At 40.0% G+C, this 25085-nt stretch overlaps 1 protein-coding gene across 1 annotated transcript; it reads right to left on the bottom strand.

The window, feature by feature from the left end:
- Positions 1 to 1099: 1099 nt before the first annotated feature.
- LOC148360578 (sphingosine kinase 1-like) lies at positions 1100 to 24528 on the bottom strand. Its single transcript, XM_088341443.1, has 5 exons — positions 24056 to 24528; positions 9842 to 9991; positions 8253 to 8347; positions 7288 to 7403; positions 1100 to 3355 (listed from the first exon to the last, which is right to left on the bottom strand). The coding sequence occupies exons 1-5, from the start codon at positions 24435 to 24437 to the stop codon at positions 2665 to 2667; spliced, it is 1434 nt and encodes a 477-aa protein (XP_088197569.1). The 5' UTR covers positions 24438 to 24528; the 3' UTR covers positions 1100 to 2664.
- Positions 24529 to 25085: the final 557 nt, after the last annotated feature.

Genomic DNA, 25085 nt, shown 5'->3' with positions numbered 1-25085 from the left:
AGGCCATTTTCTAGAGTCCTTTAGATCAGTATATTACCGATAATAGTGTAACATTATGCACAAAATAAATTAATTCTTTAAAGATGTATTCTACTAAATTATATCACCATTAATTTGTTCCCCCTCGAGTGAACTTCTAACTCATTTAAACTTCGAACCTTTTTATACTAGCTAACTTTGAAGTCAGATATTGACTTTACAGTGCAACAACAAATAAACTATAATAAATACAATAAGAAACTAAAGAGCTTTCTTGTTGTTTTCTTTTTAAAGCTATAATCGTGAAACCCATCCCTGAAAACCGCTGGAGACAAAAATGTAAATATTTAAAAATCTAAAAAAGATAAATTACAAAACAAGTTCAACGGCTTAAACATTCAACACATTTTAAGTCAACAACACAGAAAAAACATATTGACCAATCAGAAGAGGGAAGAAGAGTGTCTGGAATGGAGCTGGCTGTCTACTGTTTTCAGTACCGTATTTTCCGCACTATAAGGCGCACCTAAAAGCCTTTTTTTTTTAAAAGCTGACCATGCGCCTTATAATACAGTGCGCCTTATTTATGGATCAATATTAAGTCGCAAAGTCTTGCAACTAAAGCAAGCAGCCGCCGATTAGATTTTCCCCCGAAGGCGAAGTCGTCCGCGGTGTATGCTGGGATACATATGCCGGCGTTTCATTTCCCAGCCAATGTGTCAATCATCATTTGAATCGATCACTATTGGCTAAAGTTATTCGGAGGTAAAGGGGGCGGATCCTTTTTATCATTTACAGGCTCGCATAGGCTAAAGGGGCAAAACAAAGCCTGCAATTGGCCGAAAAAGATGAATGTGAATAGCAAGTTTGGTTGTCTACGGCACAGAGCAAACATGTTTTACCATTTTGTATTTGTAAATATTTTACTCTCCTGGATTTACTACACTCACGGATATAAGAGGACCATAGTTGCACATTATTATTGAACGCAACGACATCGGTGAGCTACTTCGGCTATATATTTTCCCAGTATCTTGTTTCAGAGTGATTTCGATGTTTCTGTGATGGGTCTTTTTTTAAATTAAACTAAATTCCAAGTGTTTATTGTCATATGCACAGTAAAGTTTCGAGCGAAAAAGAAAATAGAAGCTAAGGAATGGTTGGCATTTCTTGAATCCCAAGACTTTAACCTTCCGAATTATATTTGGAACGATGCATTTGAGTGACATCGTACGGACACCGCATCCGCACGTGTCTACGACACGTATTTGCTTCTTTGCAAGCTTTGGGAATGTTAAGGGGGTAATAAGTTGGACTGAACAATCTGACTGTTTTGTCGACGTTCCCATTGTAGCGCCTTATAATCCGGTGCGCCTTATGTATGGAAGATATAGGACCAAAAGCTATTTTTTGGGGGTGTGCCCTATAACCCGGTGCGCCCTATGGTGCGGGAAAATACGGTAATCAAGTTGTTGCTGAATGTACTGTTTTGGGGGATTTTGGGGGGTATTAAGAATCCCCCCGAGCCACGAGTTTGACAACCCTGGTCTGAAGAGATCTCCAGAGTAAAACCAAAGTGACAAAATGCATAACTAACAGTCTTCTGCGATCGCTGGCTAGACAATAAGGACACGGACGGTTCTTTAGGTGCTACTGTTCACTTATTAGAAGGCTTTGTTTGTAAAATATTCACAGACAAGCTTGGAAATGATATGCACAAGTCAATTTTAAAAATGGAAAAGAATAACCCTGATCAACCAGTGTTCAAGTTCAAAGTTGGTGAAAAAAAAGAAAAATATATATATTTATGTACTTAATAATTTACTCATTTTAATATTAAATTATTTCATTTTTATTGCCACGTCAGATTAAAAATATATACAAATCTATATTAATAAAAAAAGGAATACATACTAACTTAACTGCTTATCAAATAAACAGAGGTACGTGGTAAATTGCTTTTGTAATTTAAAAAAAATGGAAGAGAAAAACAAAACATTTTGGGCATTGCATTTTCTTATAGAGAAAAAAAGGGAAAATCATAATCTGTACAGTGTATAAAGAATATATTACGTTAGTCCAGGACACCCCCAGGATATGTTTTCACTGTACTTATTCCCTGTGGGTCCAAGCGCGTGGAGTGATGCTAAAGGAAGAAGCAAAAACATGATAACCGTGCAAATGAAGCTTGCAACCAGAAATGCATGTGAAGAAGGCACACCAATCGATGATTGGGACTTTTATAAAAATAATAATGCTATTAAAGCAAAGGCATGACTGTCCTCGCAAAGTGGCAGGTTTAAAACCTGATACTCCACTGGACCAGCTTCTGTCATGTCACACCAAATCTAATATATATATATATATTCCTTTATAATGTTATTATTACACAAAAAGTAGTATTTACTATTTAGTATTTGTTATTTTGTATTTTCATTTGGTTTTGGGATTTGTTAGCTACACATTAGCGAAGGTTTTTATCACTTGCCATGCAGCGATTTCACTTTGCACTCCCTTCTCCAGAACGGATAAATGCCGTACTTCCGGGGTCTACTGTGTGCTATAATATGGCACCGGGGCCATAGTCAAGACACACTCAAGATGTCCAAAAATGTTTTAAAGCAGCAGTTTCAAATTGTCCAAGCAGTTCAATATGAAATCGGCTCCTACGCTGTCGTTTCCGGATCACGCACTGATAACTCTAGCCAAGCCCCGATGCGCTTCAGCCTGCAGCGGCCCGTATTCCACCACCTCTCCATCCACGGTTATAATCCCGTCGGGGGAGAGCGGCTCTATCCTGAACGCCTGCACTCTGTCGTGCACCAGATGAGCGCAGCTGGATTCCACGTGTGTGCCTTTCTCCATGGCCAGGAACAACTTAAGCAGGGCGGCGCGGGAAATTCCCGCCTTGACGTAGAACAAGTGGATGACCCCGTCGTCCAAAACCGCATCCGGTGCCGCTAAGAGGTCCTCGGCCAGGTGGGACTGGTACATGGCCAGGACCAGGACGAAGTCTTCTTCGGGGACCACCACCCAGTTACCGGGAAGGGGTTCCTCCAGGCGGGGGAGCACCGAGTCCGACGGAGGTCCGTCCGAGAATTTGCCCACCGGCAGGTAAGAAAGTTTTCCTTTGTAAACTCGCAGGGAAGCCAACCTGACTAGGGTCCCCATAGTGAAGCGGGCGGCGCCCAGGCGACGATATTTCTCGCTTTCCACGTCCACGTCGGCCACGAAGCCCCACGCTAGCGAAAGGAAGGAGAAGAGGCGAGCGCCGGAGGACAGGTGGACGGACACCAGGTCCATCCGGGACACTGCGCCCTTGCACAGGAGGAAACCGCAGCTGACGAGGAGATCTTCGCCGGACGTCGCCGGGGCACTGTGAGAAAACCAGAAGGTCAGATTTCATGGATCGGAAGGAAAAATAGAAGAAATTGGGAATATTGGTTGCATTTTTTAGTGGTTTGATTACTGGACTATGCTTCCTTAAGGCACAATGGACATAAATATTTAAACACCCTGCTATTTTGCTATCTCTCCAGCTTAAAAATCATGGAGAGGTCTGAATTTTTCATCGTAGTTGCATCTCCACTGTGAGAGAGTTAGCTTTATGTTTACGTTGAACATTCAAGGTAAACATTCAGGATGTTGGAACGGAGCCCAACATTCAGGGTGTTGGAACGGAGCCCCCTTTCCAATGAACCGCTCACCACTTGTTGTGGAGACCCAGGTGCTAAATGACTTGTAACCGACCGGATTTTTTAATTTTTGCACGTTCATGTTAGCGTAATCTTTCGTACGGAAGATTACGATAACGCGAACGTACGATTAGCCTGGCTTAGCTTTATGTTTACGTTAAACATTCAAGGTAACCATTCAGGGTGTTGGGACGGATTAAAACGATTTACATTATTGTTAATAGGAAAAATGATTTCGGTGATCGAGCAAATCGGTTTTCGAACAGGGTTCTGGAACGGATTATGGTCGAGAACCGAGGTTCCACTGTAGCTCGTTTTTGGCATAGAAGAAGCTAGTTTTTGATGTAGGAAATGAAATGAAATGGTCTGCATTTAATAGCGCTTTTCAAGTCAATGACTTCCCAAAGCGCTTTACAATGTGCTCCACATTTCCCAATAGCAGCCATGTAAGGCGCTAACCTGCTTATTGAGGGTATTAGGGGTTCAGTGTCTTACCCAAGGACATTTCGACATGTGACACGGACGAGCCGGGATTCGAACTGGGATCCCTTGATCCCAAGATGAGCGCTCTACCTCCTGAGCTACTGCCGCCTTTCAGGGTGTTTGAACGGAGCCCCCTTTCCAATGAACCGCTACTTGTTGTGGAGACCCCGGTGCTAAATGACTTGTAAACGACCTGATGATGCTCATTGGCTGTTATTCAGCATACAATACCACACTAGTTGTCAATGTAGAAGAAGCTAGTTTTTCGCGTCCATTTCTTCTTTTCTTCAACCCAATGCGGCCCGCAACACAAAAAGTTTGCATCCCCCTTCTAGCTGGTGCTGTTTTGATGCCCCTCTGCATTCATCAGGGAATAATAATTCCAAAGGTAGCAGCTGGCGGTGCACGTAACTTCTGGATGCGGCGGGAGAGCGTGAGGAGTGTAAACAATTCCTCTATTGTTGCCGCGTGTCACTGGAGCGCCATCGGCCATACAGCGTATGGAATGGATGAATGGACATGTGTCAAACGCAAAGAATTTGGCATCAAATTGAAAATAATTGAGATGGCGGAATAGAAGAAAACAAAAAATATTTATTTTTAAATGTTTTATGCATTGCGTTTGTTCAAGACCAGGGTTGGGTAGGGTTACTTTAACTTGATTACTTTCAATTACTTTTGGATGACTCCAATAGCAAATATGCTAATAAAAGACAAAAGAAAGTAAATATGAATAAAATGATGACTCACAACACGTTGTAAGCTTTCTCTCCTGGCTTTGATCTCCGGCAAAACGAACATCTAATGCAGGGTTGGGTAGGGTTGGGTAGGGTTACTTTAACTGGATTATTTTCAATTACTTTTGGATTACTCCAATACCAAATATGCTAATAAAAGACAAAAGAAACTAAATATGAATAAAATTATTACTCAAAACCCGTGGTAAGCTTTCTCTCCTGGCTTTGATCTCTTTGATCTCCGGCAAAACTAACATAAAATGCAGGGTTGGGTAGGGTTACTTTAGCTGGATTACTTTCAATTATTTTTGGATTACTCCAATACCAAATATGCTAATAAAAAACAAAAGAAACTAAATATGAATAAAATGATGACTCACAACACGTGGTAAGCTTTCTCTCCTGGCTTTGATCCCTTTGATCTTCGGCAAAACGAACATCAAATGCGACAGAAACAAAATGAAAATAAATTCAAACAGCTTGCCGACATCATTTTTGCCGTTCCATGTATTCCGTTACTCCCCAAGCCTGCGCAAAATTTAGTCATTTTATTCATATTGAGTTTCTTTTGTCTTTTATTAGCATATTTGGTATTGGAGTAATCCAAAAGTAATCAAGTTAAAGTAACCCTACCCAACCCTGCTCAAGAAACACTACAGGAAGTGGCGCCCCGACAACCCTGGCGGTTAAGGGATCCAAGAACTGAGAACTGAGCTTAGAAAATGGGGATTTTTTTAAATGTATGTATTTATTGCGGTGTCTTGCACCTTTTGTTCCCTGTTTCCCTCTTTAGTCACTAAAGTTAGCTGCTTAGCTGCAGGCTCGCTGCTAATCGCTGTTATCGGTAGCCGCTCCTGCTTTGTTATTCAGTGTCACTGGCCTTCCAAAGCCTGTCGTGCCAGACATCGCCACCGGCTTCCATGATTTAGATGTCCTAAACATTTCTTCCATTGTTTCCTTCTTATTGCTAGACGCTCTTGTTAGCAGCTCTTGTTTCGTTCTTCAGGGTCACTTGCCTTCCACAACTGCGCATGCAAGCAAATGTGGCCAAAATCAGGCCTTCTCGAGTCATTGTCACTGAGTTCACTGATTCACCTTCAACTTTTTTTTCCCATTGTTTCCTTCTCGAGCCACTCTGTTGGCTGCTCATGCTTCATCTTTCAGTATCACTCGCCTTGAACAGCTGCTCACCGAGTTCCCTGATTCAGGTTCAGACACTTGAAAAATTCTGCTTTGCTCTTTTCCATTTTGTACTTGTAGCTTCTCCAACTAGCCACTAAGGTTAGCCACTTCCACCAGCTATGACCAGCTTCATCTATTCCCTCTTTTCAGTCGCTCAAAGTGTATCCAACTCGTTCGGTCTTATGTTGTTGTAGGGATTTTTACTTGAGAAAATATCAAACTATGCCTTGAAGGATTTTATGCATTGGACTATAAAGGATTTTTTTACAATGGAATACAAATTACATTTAATGCAAAAGATATTCACTGACTGGGCTGTGGTGCTCATACCTCACTGTAAATGTGTAAAACTGGAGTGTCATGCCCAATTTCGTTGTCACAATATGTTAACCCATTTTGTAACAATGACAATAAAGGTATATTCTATTCTATTCTATAAGATAATCAGCGCATCCAGACGCAGGTGACGCAGGAAGGCCCTGATGACGTAGAAACACTCGGTGTTGTTTTAAGTACCCCAGAAATCGGGATTCTTCTACGCGATGGTGAAGCCCGGGGGGCTTCCTTGGCGTGTCCATGGGAGGAGTCGGCACGCCATTATGCGGGGAGAAGATGGCCAATAGGAGAAAGCTTCCCAGAGACTCCAACGTCGCTAATTCGGCCATTTTCGATGGAGTACACTTAGTTAAATTGTTAGGGAAAATAAATCTGCCCCCGTGTGGAAATGTCTGCTTCCTGTTCATCTTTTCTCTCAAGAAACGAGCGCGCAGAAATTGTTGGGTGAATGGAGGTTGTGTTTGGTTAATGGAGTCAGATAACTCATTCGAACAATTTGGTAAACAGTACATTTTGATATTTGAATTCCAACAGCCTAAAAATTTTGCAGAATGGTATCCTTCGGGTTTTAGTATTGCGTCTTCCTCCAATGCACACACTTCAACTCTCATCTACAACCCCTAGTGGTGAATTAGTACAATCTTTATTTTTGCTTTTTTATGTTTATAGTCACAGAGTACTTTTTTTTAGGGCTGTCGCGGGTAGATTTGGGGTTTGGATTTGTATTTACTTTTCAAAGTGTCTGTTTGGATATGTGGTCCAGTTAAGGGACCGAACCATTTCCACTTCAAGACACTTTCCGAGTCGGTTTTGAGTCGACATCGGTCACGTAAATGTCTCCTTTTAAGTCGTGAGTTGTGGTGCGCGTGACTCACCCCGCGTAGCGATGTATAGAGGCGGCCAGGGCGTTGCCCGAGCCGCCGGGCAGTATGCCCAGGGGCGTTCGGACCGCCTCCTCCCAGTCCGATCTCTCCAGGAGACCGTTGATCACCTCAAAACAAAAAAGGGCAGAATACATCACTCTTTTTCCTACTTTTTTTTTTTTTTTTAGCTTATTCTTTTTCTAAACACTTTAGCGCACAGGTGTCAAACAGGGATTGAATCCGGCCCGCGAAACAACACTCAGAGAAGCGCAAGAGAAAAACAAGCTGCAGGTTGAAAGCCAGGTGCCTCTCACAAAGTCACTGTACTTGTATTTCTTTCTCTCTCTCTCTTTCTATCTCTCTCTCTTTCTATCTCTCTCTCTCTCTCTCTCTCTCTCTTTCTCTCTCCATCTCTCTCTCTATCTACCTCTCTAGCTATCTATCTATTTCTTTCTCTCTCTCTCTTTCTCTCTCTCTATCTATCTCTCTCTTTCTCTCCTCTCTCTCTCTCTCTCTCTTCCTCTTCCACCCCTTTTCTCCCACTCTGTCTTTCACTCTGTGTCCCTCTTTTTCTCTTCCTTTGTTCCTCTTTGTCTTTCTCTCACTGTGTCTTTTAACATCTTTTGCTCTAACTTCCTTTTTTCCTTTTCTCTTTCTCTCTTCATACCCTTCGCGCTTTCTTTTCTCATTTCTCTCCTTCTGTCTTTCTATTTCTCTTTGGATTTCTTTCTTCCTCTCCCTTTCTTTTCCCCCTCTCTCACGACTTTTGATCTTTTGTTTCTCACGCTTTCTCCCTCTCTCTTTTTATTTCTTTGTCCCACCCTCTCTCCTTTTCCCTCCCTCTTTCTCTTATTTCTTTATCTCTTTTTCTTTCTCTTTAATCTACTAGTCCGGCCCCCGACAGAATGTTTGTTCTATCGTGTGGCCCCCGAGTTAAAACGAGTTTGACACCCCTGCTTTAGCATAAGTTTGTTCACCTCAAAGAGAAGGCCGTCCCCAGAAACGATGACGAGAGCGTCCCACTGGGTCAGGTCAGCTTCCCTCACCAACTCGCGGGCGTGGTTTGGATGTTCTGGTACAAAACAAGGAAGTCGTGAAATGAGCTCTCATGGCACACACTAGGCCACTTGTCTGCATGCTATGGCCTTGCCACCTATTGTTATAGTTAGCTGCTCCCGCTCCATCCTTCAGTGTCCTTCCACAGCTTAATTTGCATGTGATTGGTAACGAGTTTCACCATATTCGGCTTTGTTTCCACTGTTTCCTTCTCTAGCCACTCACTCCTGCCTTAAGGCAATGGCTCACCACTTTTGTTAGTTTGAGCTGCTTCATCCTTTAGTGTCACTCTGCTTACACCAGTGAGCCTTGAATGTGATGGTGGCCAAATCCCATCATTTAGGAATCTTTGTTTTTTTTCTCTGTTTCTTTATCTTGCCACTCAAGTTAGTCACTTGGCTGCAGTCTTTGGCTTGCTTCTAGCCATTATTGTTAAGTCAAGTCACATTTATTCGTATAGCCCTTAATCACAAAAATGTCTCAAAGGACTGCACAAATGGGACCGGAAGCGGCTCCTCTTTCATTCTTCAGGGTCACTCTACTTCCACTGTGATTCAGGCATCAGGCACTTTTTTCTCTCCTGTTTCCTTCTTAAGCCACTTATGTTTGATAGTTAGCTGAATGCTAGGCTAGCCGCTATTGTTAGCTTTTCCTGCTTCACCTTATAGGGTCACCTGCTTTTCCCAAGCCTTTCTTGTCATGGTTGCCAAGTCACGTCATTCAAGCATCTGGCCCATTTTTTATCACTGTTTTCTTTTCTAGCCACTCATGTTAGCCACTTTGCCGCAGGCAATGGCCCGCTTTTAGCAATTATTGTGAGCTGCTCTGTGTAAATAAAGCTTGCTTCGTCGTTCAGTGTCACTCACCTTCCACAGCTGGGCCCTGCTTGCTACTGTTGTAGAGTCCTGACATTCAGGCTTTTGCCGCTTTTTCCCCAATCTTTTCATTTTTAGCTATCCATCCTAGCCACTTGGCGCCAACCTACTATTGTCATTTTTAGCTACTCCTGCTTCATATTTGGTGTAACTCACCTTCCACAGCTGGTCATGACAGCCATCACAGAGTACTGTGATTTCTTCCATGGTTTCCTTCTCTAGCCACTCATGTTAGCCACTTGGGTGCGAGCTCTGGCTATTCACTATTGTTATTAGTACAGTATGTCAAAAGTGAGTACACCCCTCACATTTCTGCAGAGATTTCATTATAATGTTCAAAGTAAGCCATGATGATTGTTGATAGACTTCTTTTTATTGTGTCAAAGTGATGTTTCTTCAGTGCTGTTCAATTAAACATAAGGATGAAATCTCTGCAGAAATGTGAGTGGTGTACTGGTACTCCAGCTTCCTCTTTAATTTCAAATTGTTAGGCACCACCGGTTGAAAATAATACTCAATGTCAGTGAACACCACATTTACAAGAGGCCTGCAACAATGCTCGATAATCATAAGCATGCTCATTTTTTAGTGATCGGTACATTTCCCTCCTTTGTTTTGTGTTTTTTAGCGCTCACCGGTGATGAACAACGTGTGCAGGACGCCGGCCTCTTCGAGCATCCGCCGGACGTGCTTTTTGTGGAGCGCCAACGCTTGTCCTCTGCCACTCTGTGGATTCACCAGCAGCATCATCCGACGCCCGTGCCACGAATCGCTCGGCGACACCCCTGCAGGTAGAAAAATGCAGAGGCACTGTAAAAAATACTGTAATAAAAGAGGTAATGCCATTTTTTAAACAAACTAGAGAAATAATATAGCTTCAAATAAGTCAGTAAATATAGATAGGCCTTCAGATGGAGTGAGATAAAAACCAGATGAGTTTGTGTGTGTGTGTGTGTTATTTTTCTCTTTTTTTTTTCTTTTCTTTTGACTGCATAGGAATCCTCAGTTGTCCGGTTATTTATTTTTTCAATAAAACTGATCAGAAAAAGCCTTGGCACCTAATCAAAAGATCAATGTATTGCATCATGTAATTAATGTGCCACAAGTACGTAAAATCAATGCAAACAAGAGTGCACACAATTCTGTTGTGACGCTGACAGTTGTAGTACCACTTTGCTTTGGCAGGGGGCGCCAAGACCGTTTTTATAAAAGTTACATTTGAGAATATTTATATTGAAAATTGCATTAAAAACAAAATTGACATGAAAGCTTTTTTATGCAGGTGAATAGCATACATTTGTATGTATTTTTATTGTTTATTGTCAAGTTAATTGAAATATTCGACTGATTTAACGATTAAGAAAATAGTTGTAAGTTGCAGCCCTAGATTCCACAATGTAAAAATCGAATGATTTTTGACCTATGATTTTTTTTAAATAAAAAATAGCATTGGTATGGTTAGCTCATGTATTATTGCCTTGTATTCAAATCAATGTATTTTTTTTTTACTGAAAGTAAGCTTTCTGTGCCACAAGGAGGTGCTCAATATTTCACACTGTCCTTTTAAATTGGCAAAATGCTGGTAAGTACATTCAAACATACATGTGTGTCACTCCTCCCTCCCCCAAGACATTCCTGAGTGAATTATCTCTTGGCCACTGTCTGCTTCCGGGTTTCCTCCTCTGTCATTAGCATGTTGCACATGCCTAAACTGTGATGCGTGCATTTTTTTTAACCATTATGCACGGGGCTAAAAAGGACTGCTAGATTTCTTACTCAAGATAACAAGCGGAGTTTATTTGTACGGACGTGGGTCTCGCCCTGATTTGCACTTCAGTTATGTTTCTTTTTTATTTGTTTTATATTCCCGATGCAGTATAGACCCTAGGGCAGGGGTCGGGAACCTTTTTGACTCAAAGAGCCATAAAAGCAAAAAATATTAATTTTATTTTGGGAAAGAGCCACACCATATATTATGAGACAAATTTACTAAATTGCTAAACCCGCGCCCCAGACAAAAGCTTAGTCTTCAGCACATTTATTTTTGATGATTTGATAAAAATTATGAAAAGAGAATAATGCCAGAGCCCCTGTCCCAAAATCAACAAACATACCACTTTAAACTTGTCTCTTTCTTGCAATGACTCAAGATCGGTTAAACTCCTTTTGACCCTTTTTTATCATACATATTGGTTTCAAAACCAGATGCAAGCATTTATTTTGTAAAAACGTCACAACATTCTGAGAATAGGGAGCCTTATGTGCTTACCTTTGGCGAGAGATGGGAAGGAGTGCTTGTACTTTTTGCATAGCTCCACCCATCCCTCCCACTCACCCAATCAAATGACTAAGTTCTCTTCCGGTGTTTTGGCGTATTTACAGTTCTGTGGATTCATCATAAGGTATCTGAACACTGAACACAGATTACATAGTGAACTTTTATATAAAGGATTCTTTAGCGTTGTACAGCTAAAACGAGTTTTTTTTCCCCATTTTTTTGTGTGACACCTTGACTGTAAATTGTAGTGAAAAACGTGCCATATATATACTGCGAAGTAATCAGATGTCAGTAAGTTACAGTTTAGCTTTACGTGTAACTTAATTGGATAGACGAAAGAACTTTTGGACAAGATGGAGAAATTTTGCATGCAATCAAATCTGTCTCTGAGCCACAGATACTCGTAGAAAGAGCCATATATGGCTCGCGAGCCATAGGTTCCCGACCCCTGCCCTAGGGATACAGTGACCCTACCTCACAATGTGTTTCACTTAAGGGTGTGGGATATGGTGGTTTTTTTCAGCCCCGCTTTATGGCGTTTTCCCCAATACACGACATCAACAACAAATGATGTATGCCCCAAAAAGGTATATAATTCAAAATCCGTGCATTTGACAAGCCTTTCTGCTATTAGTTTGCGTCACGGCGTCTTAAAAATGATTATATGCTATTGGGTGAACTACCTCCCACAATGCCTTTATCTCTTTCCATTCAGTTCAGAATCTATTAGCATCAACTAAACAATACTATAAAGTACTTTTTGTACTGAATTGATTTGGTATGAGTTAAAACTATGGCAGTAATGATAAAGGGAGAAGCAAAAACATGATAACCATGGAAATAAAGCCTGCAGTTATAAAGAAGTACTACCCTGGCTAAGTCACTATAGGAAGAAGCTAAAATGTAATAACCTGGGAAATAAAGCTTGCAATTATCAAGAAAATGTGATATTTTTCAGTCAGGTTTTTGTAGTAGTTTTATTTTTGTAGTACTTTTTAGTATTTCTGCAGTAGTATTTCTGCAGTATTTCCATAGTATTATTTTTCATAATGTTTTTGTAGCATTTCTATAGTAGATTTTATAGTATACTGGAGTATTTTTGTAGTATTACTGTAGTTTTATTTTGGCAGAAGTTCAGTCATAATATTTCTGTTTTAGTATTTGTGTTGTTTTTCTGTCGTAATATTTTGGTAGTAGTATTTCCGTATTATAGTATCACTGTAGTGGGATTTTTGTAGTATTTCCTTAGTCGTATTTTGTAGCATTTGAGTATTTTTGCATTATCATTTTTGTTGTATTTTTGTAGTATTTCTGTAATAGTATTTTTGTATTATAGTTTTACTGTAGTAGTATTTTTTGTCATACATATTATTTTTTATTTTCAGAATGAAAGCAAAATAATGTATTAGGTTCCTGTTTTTCAGCACTCAACTTGGTATTTAGTTTTGTAGCATTTTTGTAGTATTTTTATTGAAGACACAAAAGGAAAAGAATCTACACCCTCAAAAACGTTTCTTAGCGGTATTTTATTAACTATGATAAATAGGTGGGCGCGTTGTAAGTTTCCCTTAACCACTAGGGTCATATTGGCACCACTTTCTGTGGTGTGTCTTGGGCAAATACAGCCTGGTGGCGCCCATCCACTTGGTCTCAAACCGGGGACCTTTCCCGTGTTAGGCAGATGTGCTCACCACTGCACTCCAGAAACACACTATGATATGTATTCACACCCTCAAAAACGTTTCTTAGCTGTATTCTATTTACTATGATAAATAGGTGGGCGCGTTGTAAGTTTCCCTTAACTACTAGGGTCATAGGGGCACCACTTTCTGTGGTGTGTCTTGGGCAAATCCAACCTGTTGACATCCATCCCTCTCCACTTGGTCTCGAACCGGGGACCTTTTGCGTGTTAGGCAAATGTGCTCACCACTGTACTCCAGAAACACACTATGATATATATCGTCATTATATTTTGATTGTTTTCGTTGTGCGGGCCGGATGAAAACGCCTGAAGGGCCGCGTGCGGCCCACGGCCATAGTTTCGCCCAACCCCGGTCTAAGCCGTCAGCCACATTCACGTCCCCATGTGTGATTACTCGGCAATCTTTCAACCACTGACTTAGGAAGCGGCCCGGATCATAATGGAGTAATCACTATATTGAGGCATCCGCCAACCTATTTCCCGTGTCCTAATTGGAAGGGGAGAAACCCAAGAAGCAGAAAAGCCGTCTTAGAATAGCTAAGTCTGGATGTCTGAGAATAGTCCGGTCTGACTCACACTGGTTCTCATACACTTTGAGATGGCATTTTTGTTCCAAACACCGAAAAATCCAGAATTTCGCCGGTTCTTGCCCGTTGACGAGGCGGCTCGCCCATTAGGCGAGGATCCAGTTTCCACATTAAAGGGATTAAGGGATTAACGAGAATTTGACCTTGGGCCAATCTGTGCCTGTCTCAATATGACATATAGACACAATTTCTGCCCTCGGCAGAGTAAATAAGAGCAAAGCTTTTTGATAAATATACATTAGGGATTTCCAACCTTATAGAACAGGGGTGGCGAACACGTGGCCTACTCAGCCAATAAGAATGCGGCTCTTTGCCTTGTTTCATTTTTAGTTTTTTTTGTGTATTATGGGTGGACGCTTTCCTTGAAATTTATTCTTCATATTATTGGAGTTCGTCTCCACCCACGATTGTCCGGAACCAATCATGTTCCTGTTCTTTGATCTCCACACCCTCGAGGGTCTACTCTATGTGACCTTGGAAATACTTAATAAAATGAAAGGGCTCAGGAGGGGACTTTTAGAACAGTCTTCAGGGTTTTTACGGTACTCTCCTGTTCACCTTGTAAGATCAATATACATCCCTGCTGTCTTCTCTCCCTATTTTAAGTGTTCGTTAAGCTATAAACTCAAAAGACATTACATTGGTGCCGTGTTTAACAATCTGATAACTAAAGATTTTTCTAACGGTAGATCTAGGCGGTTCCAAAATTGGCCATTTGATGACGACCAATTTACAGGACTAAACCCTATGCGGCTGTTTATTTTACATTGGCTCATTTTTAGACAGTGTAAAAGAGTTGTACATGGTTGACTTCTGTTTTTGTGTCTCTATCGCTATTGTGCACACTTAAGCGTAATGATCAATACTTGTATTGTAAGGAGAGGAGTGTGTTATGGGAAATAATATGTTTTTAATTGTGTGTGTCTGTCTGTCTGTCATGGCAGGTCAGTGCGTGGTGTGGCTCTTTGACTCTCACAGTTAAAAATTTCGGCACTTTGTGTCAAACTTGTCCACCACCCCTGTTATAGAAGCTGAGAGTTACTTTTTGTTATTGATTACCACCAAGGACTACCAGTTTTATATGCGAGTTTAAAAATGACGTATCGTGTTGTTACTATATTATTACTAGGTTCTAATTATTAGAAGTAGAGTCCACATGGGTTCAGTCAAACACAAAAGTAAGGCTAGCCAACTTTGCTACTTTTTTGTTGCTGGGGTGTCAAACTCCCCAAAACATCATGGGAGACAGACTAGTAAAATAAAGAGAAAGAGAATAAGAGAGAAGGAGAGAGAGGGAGAGAGATAAGGCAGGGAAAAAAAAGCAAGAGAGCGAGCAAGAGGCTAAGAATGAGAGAGAGAACGAGAGAGATAGAGGAAAAAGAGTGAAAACGAGAGAGAAAGAGACAGAGGAAAAGAGTGAAACGAGAGAGGAAAATAGACAAAACAAAGAGGGGAAAAAGAGAATACGAGAGAGACAGGAAGAAAAAAATAAAGCGAGAGAGTGAGCAAGAGAGTAAGAAAAAGAGAGAGAACGAGAGGAAAAAAGAGTGAAAACCAGAGATCCATAGTAAAAAAAGTGAAAACCAGAAAGAAAAAGATAGAAAAAAGATGTAGAGAACATGAGAGAGAGAGAGAGCGAGGGGAGGGAGATAAAAGAAAGCAAGAGTGAGCAAGAGAGTATGAATGAGTGAGAGAACAAGAAAGAGACAGAGAAAAAAGGAGAGAAGGAGACAGAGGAAAAAAGAGTGAAAATGAGAGAGATAAAGAAAAAGACAGAGAGAGAACGAAAGATAGTGATATAGAGAAAGAGGAAAAGAGAGAGAGAAAAATAAAGAGGTGGAAAAGACAGAGAGACAGAGAAAGAAAGAGAGAGAACAATGAGAGAGAGAAAAAAGGAATAAGAAAGAGAGAGGTGAAGGGAGAGACAGAGATTTGGAGGAAAAGAGAAAAAGAAAGGCTGTGGAAACATGGCAACAATTTCAAGTATTTACAAGCACTTCACCCAAAATTCTTGTTTACTTATTGTAAACACACGAGATGAAGCAATGGAGTCTGGGTTTGATTGAGTTACGATTTTTCGTTCGAATACTGAAGCAAAAATGACTCGTCAAATGCAGATTTAGTTGATCACAGAGTTGATAGTGTACGTTGGTGTCCCGACTTGTAATTTTTAATGTCCCTCCATTCCATTATTTGTGGCGAACCTTTCTTAAATTTGAACACGGACCACAGACATGATAAGATAAGTGGCCCAGCCAGAGCAGCAAATAGCCATTCTGTTCTGTAATGACGCCGCTTGTAAAATAAGTGGTAGCTTTGGGACTGCACAATCTCATTTCTGCTGAATGTGAGACCACAAAGGGTGTGGAGGAAGAAAAGAAAGAGGGGGAGGAGGAGGACGGTTAGCTGGCTTCAGGTCTATTTTAGGAGACCTGACGACATTGAGGTTCAGATCCAAAGTTGATAGCGTTTAGTTTGTTATTCTTTTAGTTCACAATACACCCCCGGGATACGACAGCCGACCACTCTGAAGTGGTGATCGCAAAGGGAAATTGCAGTATAGTGTGGAGTAGAAACACGAGTGGTGCTGGTCGAATGGAGTAGCGGGTGGATGCGGAAGGGGGAAGAGACAGCAGATTCCAATTAAAACTGATTTCAAACCGTCCACTTGCAAGGATTGCCATGTCCTTGGAAGATTTCCTCTCTTAATTGCCACCTTAATTTTAAAAATATTAGCATTAGGGGCGGCATTAGCATTAGCTCAGGAGGTAGAGCGCTCGTCTTGGGATCAAGAGATCGCTGGTTCGATTCTTGGCTCCTCCGTGTTATGTGTCGAAGTGTCCTTGGGCAAGACACTGAATCCCTAATGCCCCCAATAAGCAGGTTGAAACCTTGCATGGCTGCATGGCCGCTATTGGGGTGTGAGTGTGTGTGTGAATGGGTAAGAGTGAAGCACATTGTAAAGCACTTTGGGAGGTCTTCATTGGCTTGAAAAGCGCTATATAAATGCAGACCATTTACCATTTACCAATCGTTTACAACCATGCAATTTGACAAAGCTTCTGATTGGTGTACCTTCTTCGTATTTTTTATTAGTCGGAAACTTTGTCTCATTAGTTATCATGTTTTTGCTTTCATCTTTTGCATCACTGCGAGTCTTGGGATACAAAGTAAATCAATAAAGTACGAAAAAAAAGTATTTAAGTATTTACAAAACACAATATTCTGAACTGAATAAGAAAAAAACATTGTGGGAGGTAGTTCAGCCAATAGTGTAGCAGCATATTTATGATGCCATGACACAAACCAATGGCAGACTTACATTTTTTTATGGCGTCGACCAATTGCAGACAGGCATCTTAAAGACGTAACGCTACATATGCAGGAATACAACAAAGTTTGAAATTTGAATGCTTTTAGGAATGGGAAATAATCTGTTTTTGGTGTCATATAGTGGGGGAAATTATGTAAAGACATGTTATTTCACACCATAAAGCGGGGACGCCATATCCTGGGGGTCTACTGTAGTTATAAATGAATACAACACAGCTAAATCATTGAGTTTAAGTCCTAAACTATTTTCTTTTTGCTGGTTTATTTTCTTTCCTGCTCACTAGAAATCTTTGATCCCGCTGATGGTTCCTCCTGACTGGTCGTTTACAGTCAATGCATTGAGTCAGACCTTTTGATTGTTGTAACACTGTGCTTTTTTTTTTTAAGAAACCGGATCTTCTCGCGTTTCTTTTTAGAGAAGCTTCACACATACTGCACATAACACATGTGACGAACAGCAATCATTTTCCAAGCGGTCACAATCAACCTCGTATTTTGTGGGCGAATATATGAAAAGGCACTTGTGGGCGGAGTCACAATCTGGTGGTTGTTTGCACCGTGTTGTCTGAATGGAAATGTCTTGCTAAGGATGCACCTTAAGTGTTTTTTCCCTACTGATACGATAACCGGTTATACCCAGTTTTTGGAGACTGATACCCATATGTCTTTATTTTTGTTTACGATTACCGCACAATAATTTTATACAAGTTCGGTAAACATGTCACCTAAAAGTTGTGTTGGAGAGAGAAAAAGGCTTTGACAATTTTTTCATAGTTTTGTTTAAAATAAAATTTGAATCCCAATATTAATTTATACCAGGGGTGTCAAACAGGCAGCCCGCGGGCCAGATCAGGCCCAAAAAGGCTTGAATCCGGGCCGCGAGACAACGCTCAGAGAAGCGCAAGAGATAAACAAGCTGCAGGTTGAAATATGAAATGTCCACTTTATGTTGCCAAAGCCAGGTGCCTCTCACAAACGCTGTACTTGAATTTCTCTCTCTCTCTCTCTCTCTCTCTCTCTCTCTCTCTCTGTTTCACTCTCTCTGTCTCATTTTCTCTGTCTTTGTTACTCTTTGTCTTTTTCTCTCTGTGTCTTTTTACATTCTTTTGCTCTCTCTTTCTTTCCCCTTCTCTCTTTATCCCCTTCTCTCTTTTCTCTCCTTCTCTCTTTCTATTTCTCTTTGAAATTCTTTCTCTCTTTCTTTCCCCCTCTCTCACTATTTATCTTTTTGTTTCTCAAACTCTCTCAATTTTCTCTCTCTCTTTCTCTCTTTATTTGTTATACCCTCTCTACTTTTCTCTCTCTATCTTTCTCTTATTTCTTTCTCCCTTTTTTTCTTTATCTCTCATCTACTCGTGCAGCCCCCGAGAGAACGTTTGTTTTATCGTGTGACCCCCGAGTTAAAATGAGTTTGACACCCCTGATTTATACCTTCTGTTATCTTTATTCGGCACCTGGTGCTTTTTTTCCTCAGTTTCCTTCTCTAGCCTTAGTCACTTATAACTGCAATGACAAGATATTGTTATGAGTATTGACATATATAGTATATTTCAGGAAAAGTATATGATTATGGGGTCTTTCGCGATGTAAAAACATGTCACCTCAAAACATGATACAAGTCTTGAAAGTATTTTACTGATATACAGCAAACTATTTTAATAGTTTGCCTGTTTCTTATCTAAATTAACTATCTCTTCTTCACTAAAAACTAGCTTATTTTATCCCCTCTGCCAAAAAACAAGCTGCTTTTTTATACCCATAACTAGTACAGTCCTCTTTATTAAAACTAGCTTCTTCTACATCGAAAACTACGATTTTCAATCCAATCCACTGAGTCAGTGTTCAAATCTATTCTAGGTTAAAATGACGAGAACAAAACAGATACAATCCATGACCTGAATAATCTATTCTCGAATGTTTTCAAAATTTATGACGCAGCAATGAAGACACCATTTTTACTAGTTGAATCATAAATTTAGAGGTCCTTAAATGACACTGTGTAATATTTGACCACTAGATGTCGCTGTACTGTGCAACACAACCAAAAACTAGTGTTACAAAGCACAAGGAGAATTACAAACTACGGAGACTCAAAGTGACTAAACCACAACGTTGTTAAAATTCTTTGCTAACCCTTTTCTCAAGGTTTTTTTTGGCGGGGGAGGTACCTATTGAGCAAGATGGCCGACACTGATGTCCACTCCCTCTGAGTCAAGTCATGTTTATTTGTGACGCCCTTAATCACAAGGAGTCTCAAAGTGCTGCACAAACCACAGATTATTGCAAACCACAGACTATTGTTACACCATCCCCTGATCTAAAACCTACACAAGGGCAAGGAAAAACTCAAAACATCAAGTCAAGTCCTGTTTATTTGTGACACCCTTAATCACAAGGAGTCTCAAAGTGCTGCACAAACCACAGATTATTGCAAACCACAGACTATTGTTACACCATCCACTGATCTAAAACCTACATGAGGGCAAGGAAAAACTCAAAACCTCAAGTCAAGTCCTGTTTATTTGTGACGCCCTTAATCACAAGGAGTCTCAAAGGGTTGCACAGACCACATACTATTGCAAACTACGGACTATTATGACACCATCCCCTGATCTAAAACCTACATGAGGGCAAGGAGAAACTCAAAACCTCAGCATGAGGAAAATGAAGAAACCTTGAGAAGGGACTGCTCACAAATACAAATCTCTCGACCTACATGTATGCACACACAAATATATATATATATATATATATATATATATATATATATATATATATATATATATATATATATATATATATATATATATATATATATATATATATATATATATATATATAATGATAATTCATGTATTTGAGCTTAGTATTCATATCAATACTGTGTTTTTAAATGTTTTCTTGCACTAGTAGCTGCTAAAAAACACACAATGTGCCGTAACTCTTTTTTTATAGTGGGCAGCCAAGTAATGATAACATTCATCCATATCAATAGGTGGCAGCAGATTACAATTTTTTGTTTTCGCATGTCGTTTTAACAAGAATACTAAATGTATGTTTCATTGAACGATTTACACAGCTGCAGTGTCTGCATTGGTATCAAACAATAAAATAATATAACTGGCTTCTTCTTTTAGGATCTCAAAAGCTTTGTGTCAAAAATAAGTGAAAATGGGGTCCGAAATCAACCGATTCATTGCTTTGATCAATTTAATCCGACTATTTGAGGCATCCGCCAACCTAATCCGACTTTGTTGTTTTGTACAAAATGACTTTTTTTTTTTTATACGTTCTACAATTTGTGACTAAGGGCTATACAAATAAACATGACTTGACTTAATAACACTTGAGTCAGAAATAAGTGAAAATGGGGTCAAAAATGGACTGATCCAATTCAATCCCAGTTTCTTGTTTGTTTTGCGCAGAATTAATTAATTTTATGATTTTTTCTAGACATTTTGAGCCGATTTTGACTTATTTATATTTTTTTTACAAAACGACTCAATTTGGGGGTTTGTTTTCCACAGATTGATATAGAATATTTTTGTTGTTGGGTTGTTTTGAAAGGATAGTGGGATGTTTGGAGGCCTTCTACGGCATGGGCAGGGCACCTGTATGATGTTTTTTTGCTACTTTTTCCCTTTTTATTTTTATTTATAATTTTTTTTAATATTTTTTTATTTTTTTTATTTATTTTTTAATTTTTGTTCTAAATTTTTATATTTTTTTAAATTTTATTTTTTTTATTTTCTCTTCTTGATTTTTGTATGTGTTGTCTTGCTGTAGGTCACCCCTCTCGAGGGATAGATAGATAGGTTGTTTTGAACACTGAGGCCTTTTAAAAGGAACAACGAATGTTAATCTGGTCGTTATAACCGCAATTTACCTTTTCTTTTTTTTTTTTTTTGTTATTTGAACAAATTGACATTCTCCTACTCTCCACTAATCCTCCCCCCGGGCAAAGAACAAAAACATCTTCCCACATCACAGCAACGTCAGAGATCAATTCTCACAAGTATCCTCGCTCTCTCATCTAAATTCTACAGAGAAGGTTGAAAAGTGAAGGAAACGGGCGGGGGAGCGTCCCTCCACAACAAAAGCGTTTCCCTGGGTACAAAAACCTGTCCGATCACTACAGTTACGCGTCATTCGAGTATCTCGCATCTGCTATTTCCTTGTGCGAAGGTGACAAGACCTATCGGATTGCAGCATCTATTGTATTCATTAAAAGAAATCTGTGCAGTATAGTAGGCACTTGTGATACTCCTAAGGTTGCTATGATCTCATTTCATTCATTCATTCATACATTATCTGCACTGCATATCCTCAGTAGGGTCACGGGGGTTCCGGAGCCCATCACTTCTCTCTTCTGGCAATCGGCAGGGGACACCCTGAACCGGTTGCCAGCCAGTCACAGGGCACACAGTGACAGACAACTCACTCGTTCATTCACACCTAGGGACAATTTGGACCGGCCAATTAACCTAACATGCATGTTTTTGGAATGTGGGAGGAAACCGGAGTGCCTGGAGGAAACCCACGCAAGCACGGGGAGAACATGCAAACTCCACACAGGAAGGTTCGATCTTACGACCTCAGAACTGTGTCGCACACGTGCTAACCACTGCACCGCAGTGCTGCCGATCTCATTTTGATCTAACATTTTTTTACATTCCTTATTTTTGGCAGTGTTGAGCAGTCTGCAGTATTTCAGGAATTTAACCGCTGTAACTACATCCGAATTCTCAGGTGCCTTTCATATGGTAGCCTGAAAGTGTCAAAATAAATAAAAACAACATTTTGATACCAAGGACATTTTGCAAAATATAATAGAAAAGAATTGTCATTGTTTACAATGACATGAGATGTGGCACTCCAGGGTAAACATGTCATAAAAGACCTAAAAGTAAAAATATAGTTTAAAAAAAGAATATCTGCGTAGATTTCGCCCAGCTGAGTGCCAAACATGAGTTAAAGAATGAATCAGTGGAAAAAGGGCCAGATAAAGATAAGTATAAGATTCAAAAAAGAATATTAGTATAGGTTGTGGCTAGCAGCAAGTCATAGCAAAGTACCAAACATGAGTGGCTTGAGAAGGAAACAGGAAATAGAAAAAAACAGTAGATTATGATAATATAAGATTTTTTTTTTAAAAAGAAGAAGAATATTAGGGTGGGTTGTGGTGAGTCATGCAAAACATGAGTTTAAAGATAACATAAAAACCAATAATAGGATAGCGGCTAACATGAGTGGCTGGAGAAGGGACCAGTGGGGAAAAAAGCTAAAAACCAAATAAAAAAGAACGGAAAGATAGCAGCCAGTGGCGATCTGTAGCCAAGTGGCAAACATGAGGTGCTCAAAAAGGAAACAGCAAATGGAAAAAGCACCGGATTCAGACTAAATAAGATTGAAAAAAAAGAATATTAGGGTAGATTGCAGTCATAGTCATAGGCAAATGCAAAACATGAGTGAAAGGAGAAGGAAACAATGGAGAAAAAGGCTCATCATAAAGATAACATAAAAATGAATACACTGTAATAGGATAGCCACGTGGCAAACATGAGTGACCAGAGAAGGAACCATAGGAAAAACACATGATAAGATAAAAAACGGATAGAATATTGGGATAGCGACTAGCAGCGAGCAATGGCCAAGTGCGAACTTGAGTGGCTAAAGAAGGGACCAGTGAAAAAAAAGCTAAAAATCAGATAAACGAGCACAAAGATTGCAGCCAGTGGCGATCCGTAGCCAAGTGGCAAACATGAGTGGCTCGAGAAGGAAACAGAAAATGGAAAAAGCAGCAGATTAAGATAAAATAACGTTTAAAAAACAAAGAATATTAGGGTAGATTACAGTGAGTCACAGGCAAAACATGAGTGAATAGAGAAGGAAACAGTGGAGAAAAAGGCTCATCACAAAGATACCATTAAAACAAATAACAGGATAGCTGCGAGCCATGGCCTCGTGGCAAACATGCGTGACTAAAGAAGAAACCATAGGAAAAAAAACACCCGAGACAAAAATCGGCTAGAATATTGGGATAGCGTCTAGCAGCAAGCCATAGCCAAGTGGCAGACATGAGTGGCTAGAGAGGAAAAGGGTGGAGGGAAATGTACCAGATAAAGTTAAGAATATTAAGATAGTGGCGAGCCGTAGCCAAGTGACAAACATTAGTGGCTAGAGAAGGAAAACTGGGGGAAAAAAAAGCACCAAATAAAGATAAAATAAGAAAGATTATATTTAGACAGCTGTTTAGGGTGAGCTACAGCCAAATGACAAACCTGAGTGGCTAGAGAAATAAACCGACTAAAGCCTGATTAAGACAAAGATAAAAAAAAAACAATATTAGGATTAGAACTCTTAATAAGACCACAGAAATTAAATTAAGATGTTCAATATTATTGAGTTATTATGAAAAGAATGTTCTTAGATTAAATAAAATTCTGAAATGTTTTGTTGAAAATGTTTTTCACCTAAAACCATGAATATTTAATGAAAATTGTCATTATTAAATAATTATGGAATGAATTATGATTTAAAATATAAAAAAATGATTAGATGTTTTGTTATAAAAGATTTTTCTCCAAAATAAAACCATGGAAAGGAAAGTTGTTAAATTATTATGAAAAGTATGATAATTAACAATAAACAATGAGTGAGGAAATATAAGAATCCTAGCAAATTGGAAGGTTTAATTTGTTTTATTTGAATCGGCCATCATCTTCTCACTCTTCTGCATCCACCTGCTACTCCACTTAACCAGGGTCTCAAATCACCTTCCCACTAAAGGTAAACACAACTATTTTTCCTCTACATGTATATTTTTATTTTTTATCTTGGGTTACAGGGGTTTGGAACACGTCAGCTTTAGGTTATTTCCCCCCCGCTATACGGCAATCACTTGTCGTATACTGGGGTTTTACTGTAGCGACGACTCCCCGCTTCTTACCGTCACTTCGGTGCCGCCACCCGTTGGAGCGCTCTCGGATGGCGCTCGCCCACTTGTGCGCCTCTTCCAAGTTGGCCAGCCGGAAGCGCAGCTCCACTCTCTGCCGCGACAGCCCGGAGCCCACCAAGCGCCGCTTCAACGGGTAAAAGTAAGCCGCCAGGTAAGCCCCCAGGTCGGCGTCGTCCTCCCGGTACGCCCGGCAGCCCACGCAGTCCTTCAAGCCGAGGACGGTTCGATTCCTCCCCGCAGGTACCGAAGTGAGACGTCGGACGACGAGTTCCTTATCAGTCAGGCTGACCCCGCAACGGACTTTTCGGGTCCCAGCGGTGGTAAATTCGCCGATGAGAGTATTGGGTCCATTTTCTGTTTTCTTTAGGTCCATGGTGACCCGGACGCGGCGGAGGTTCGGGGGCCACTCGCTCACATCGCTCCGCGGGACCGGGGATCACTTCGGGACAGATGCCGCCGGGCGGGTTTTCAGCGAGTCATGAGTGACAGGTACAGTTTCCGGTTTTTTTCTTCACAATAAAAGTAAGTTGTTCGTCAGCAATTCAACTGTTCCTCTTTTTGAAAGAACTTATCAGTAAATTAAGACAGAGAAACGATTAAAAAAGGACAATATATATTTTTAAATAACATTAGTAATCTTTAATTATTCAACACCGGAAACCAGGTAAACAATGTGAGTATTTTCAACTTTACACGTAAATATATCCGCGTTTCAAGCGCAAGAAAAGATGTGATTTAACATCACCTAGCGGTCATATTTGAAACTTACAAAAGAATTATCCTGTCAAATTAACTTAAAGTGTACAAATTAATGCATACCTGTCAACCTCCTCGGCTCCATGCGCTTACAAACTGTCGTATTTTCCCTTACAAAATACAAAATAATTTTACACAATACATTTTTTTTCAAACGTGTTTGTTTATGTAGTTTAACATGTTATATTGTACATGTGTTTCGTTACATCATTTATATTGTTAATCAACATTTTGTTGTGAGATACTGAGTTACTTGACATTTCAT

The sequence above is a fragment of the Urocampus carinirostris genome, chromosome 8 (genome assembly GCF_059441175.1).
Source record: "Urocampus carinirostris isolate Australia breed hairy pipefish chromosome 8, RoL_Ucar_1.0, whole genome shotgun sequence".
In the NCBI taxonomy this organism is placed as follows: domain Eukaryota; kingdom Metazoa; phylum Chordata; class Actinopteri; order Syngnathiformes; family Syngnathidae; genus Urocampus; species Urocampus carinirostris.
Note: the sequence above shows the minus strand (reverse complement) of the source record. Positions and strands in the feature narration are given on the sequence as shown.

Coding starts and splice junctions, on each gene's coding strand:
- LOC148360578 (XM_088341443.1), bottom strand. CDS start 24,437: ATGGACCTAAAGAAAACAGAAAATGGACCCAATACTCTCATCGGCGAA. Junction 9,992..24,055: donor GTGGCGGCACCGAAGTGACG/GTAAGAAGCGGG, acceptor TTCTACCTGCAG/GGGTGTCGCCGAGCGATTCG. Junction 7,404..8,252: donor GGGACGGCCTTCTCTTTGAG/GTGAACAAACTT, acceptor TTTTGTTTTGAG/GTGATCAACGGTCTCCTGGA.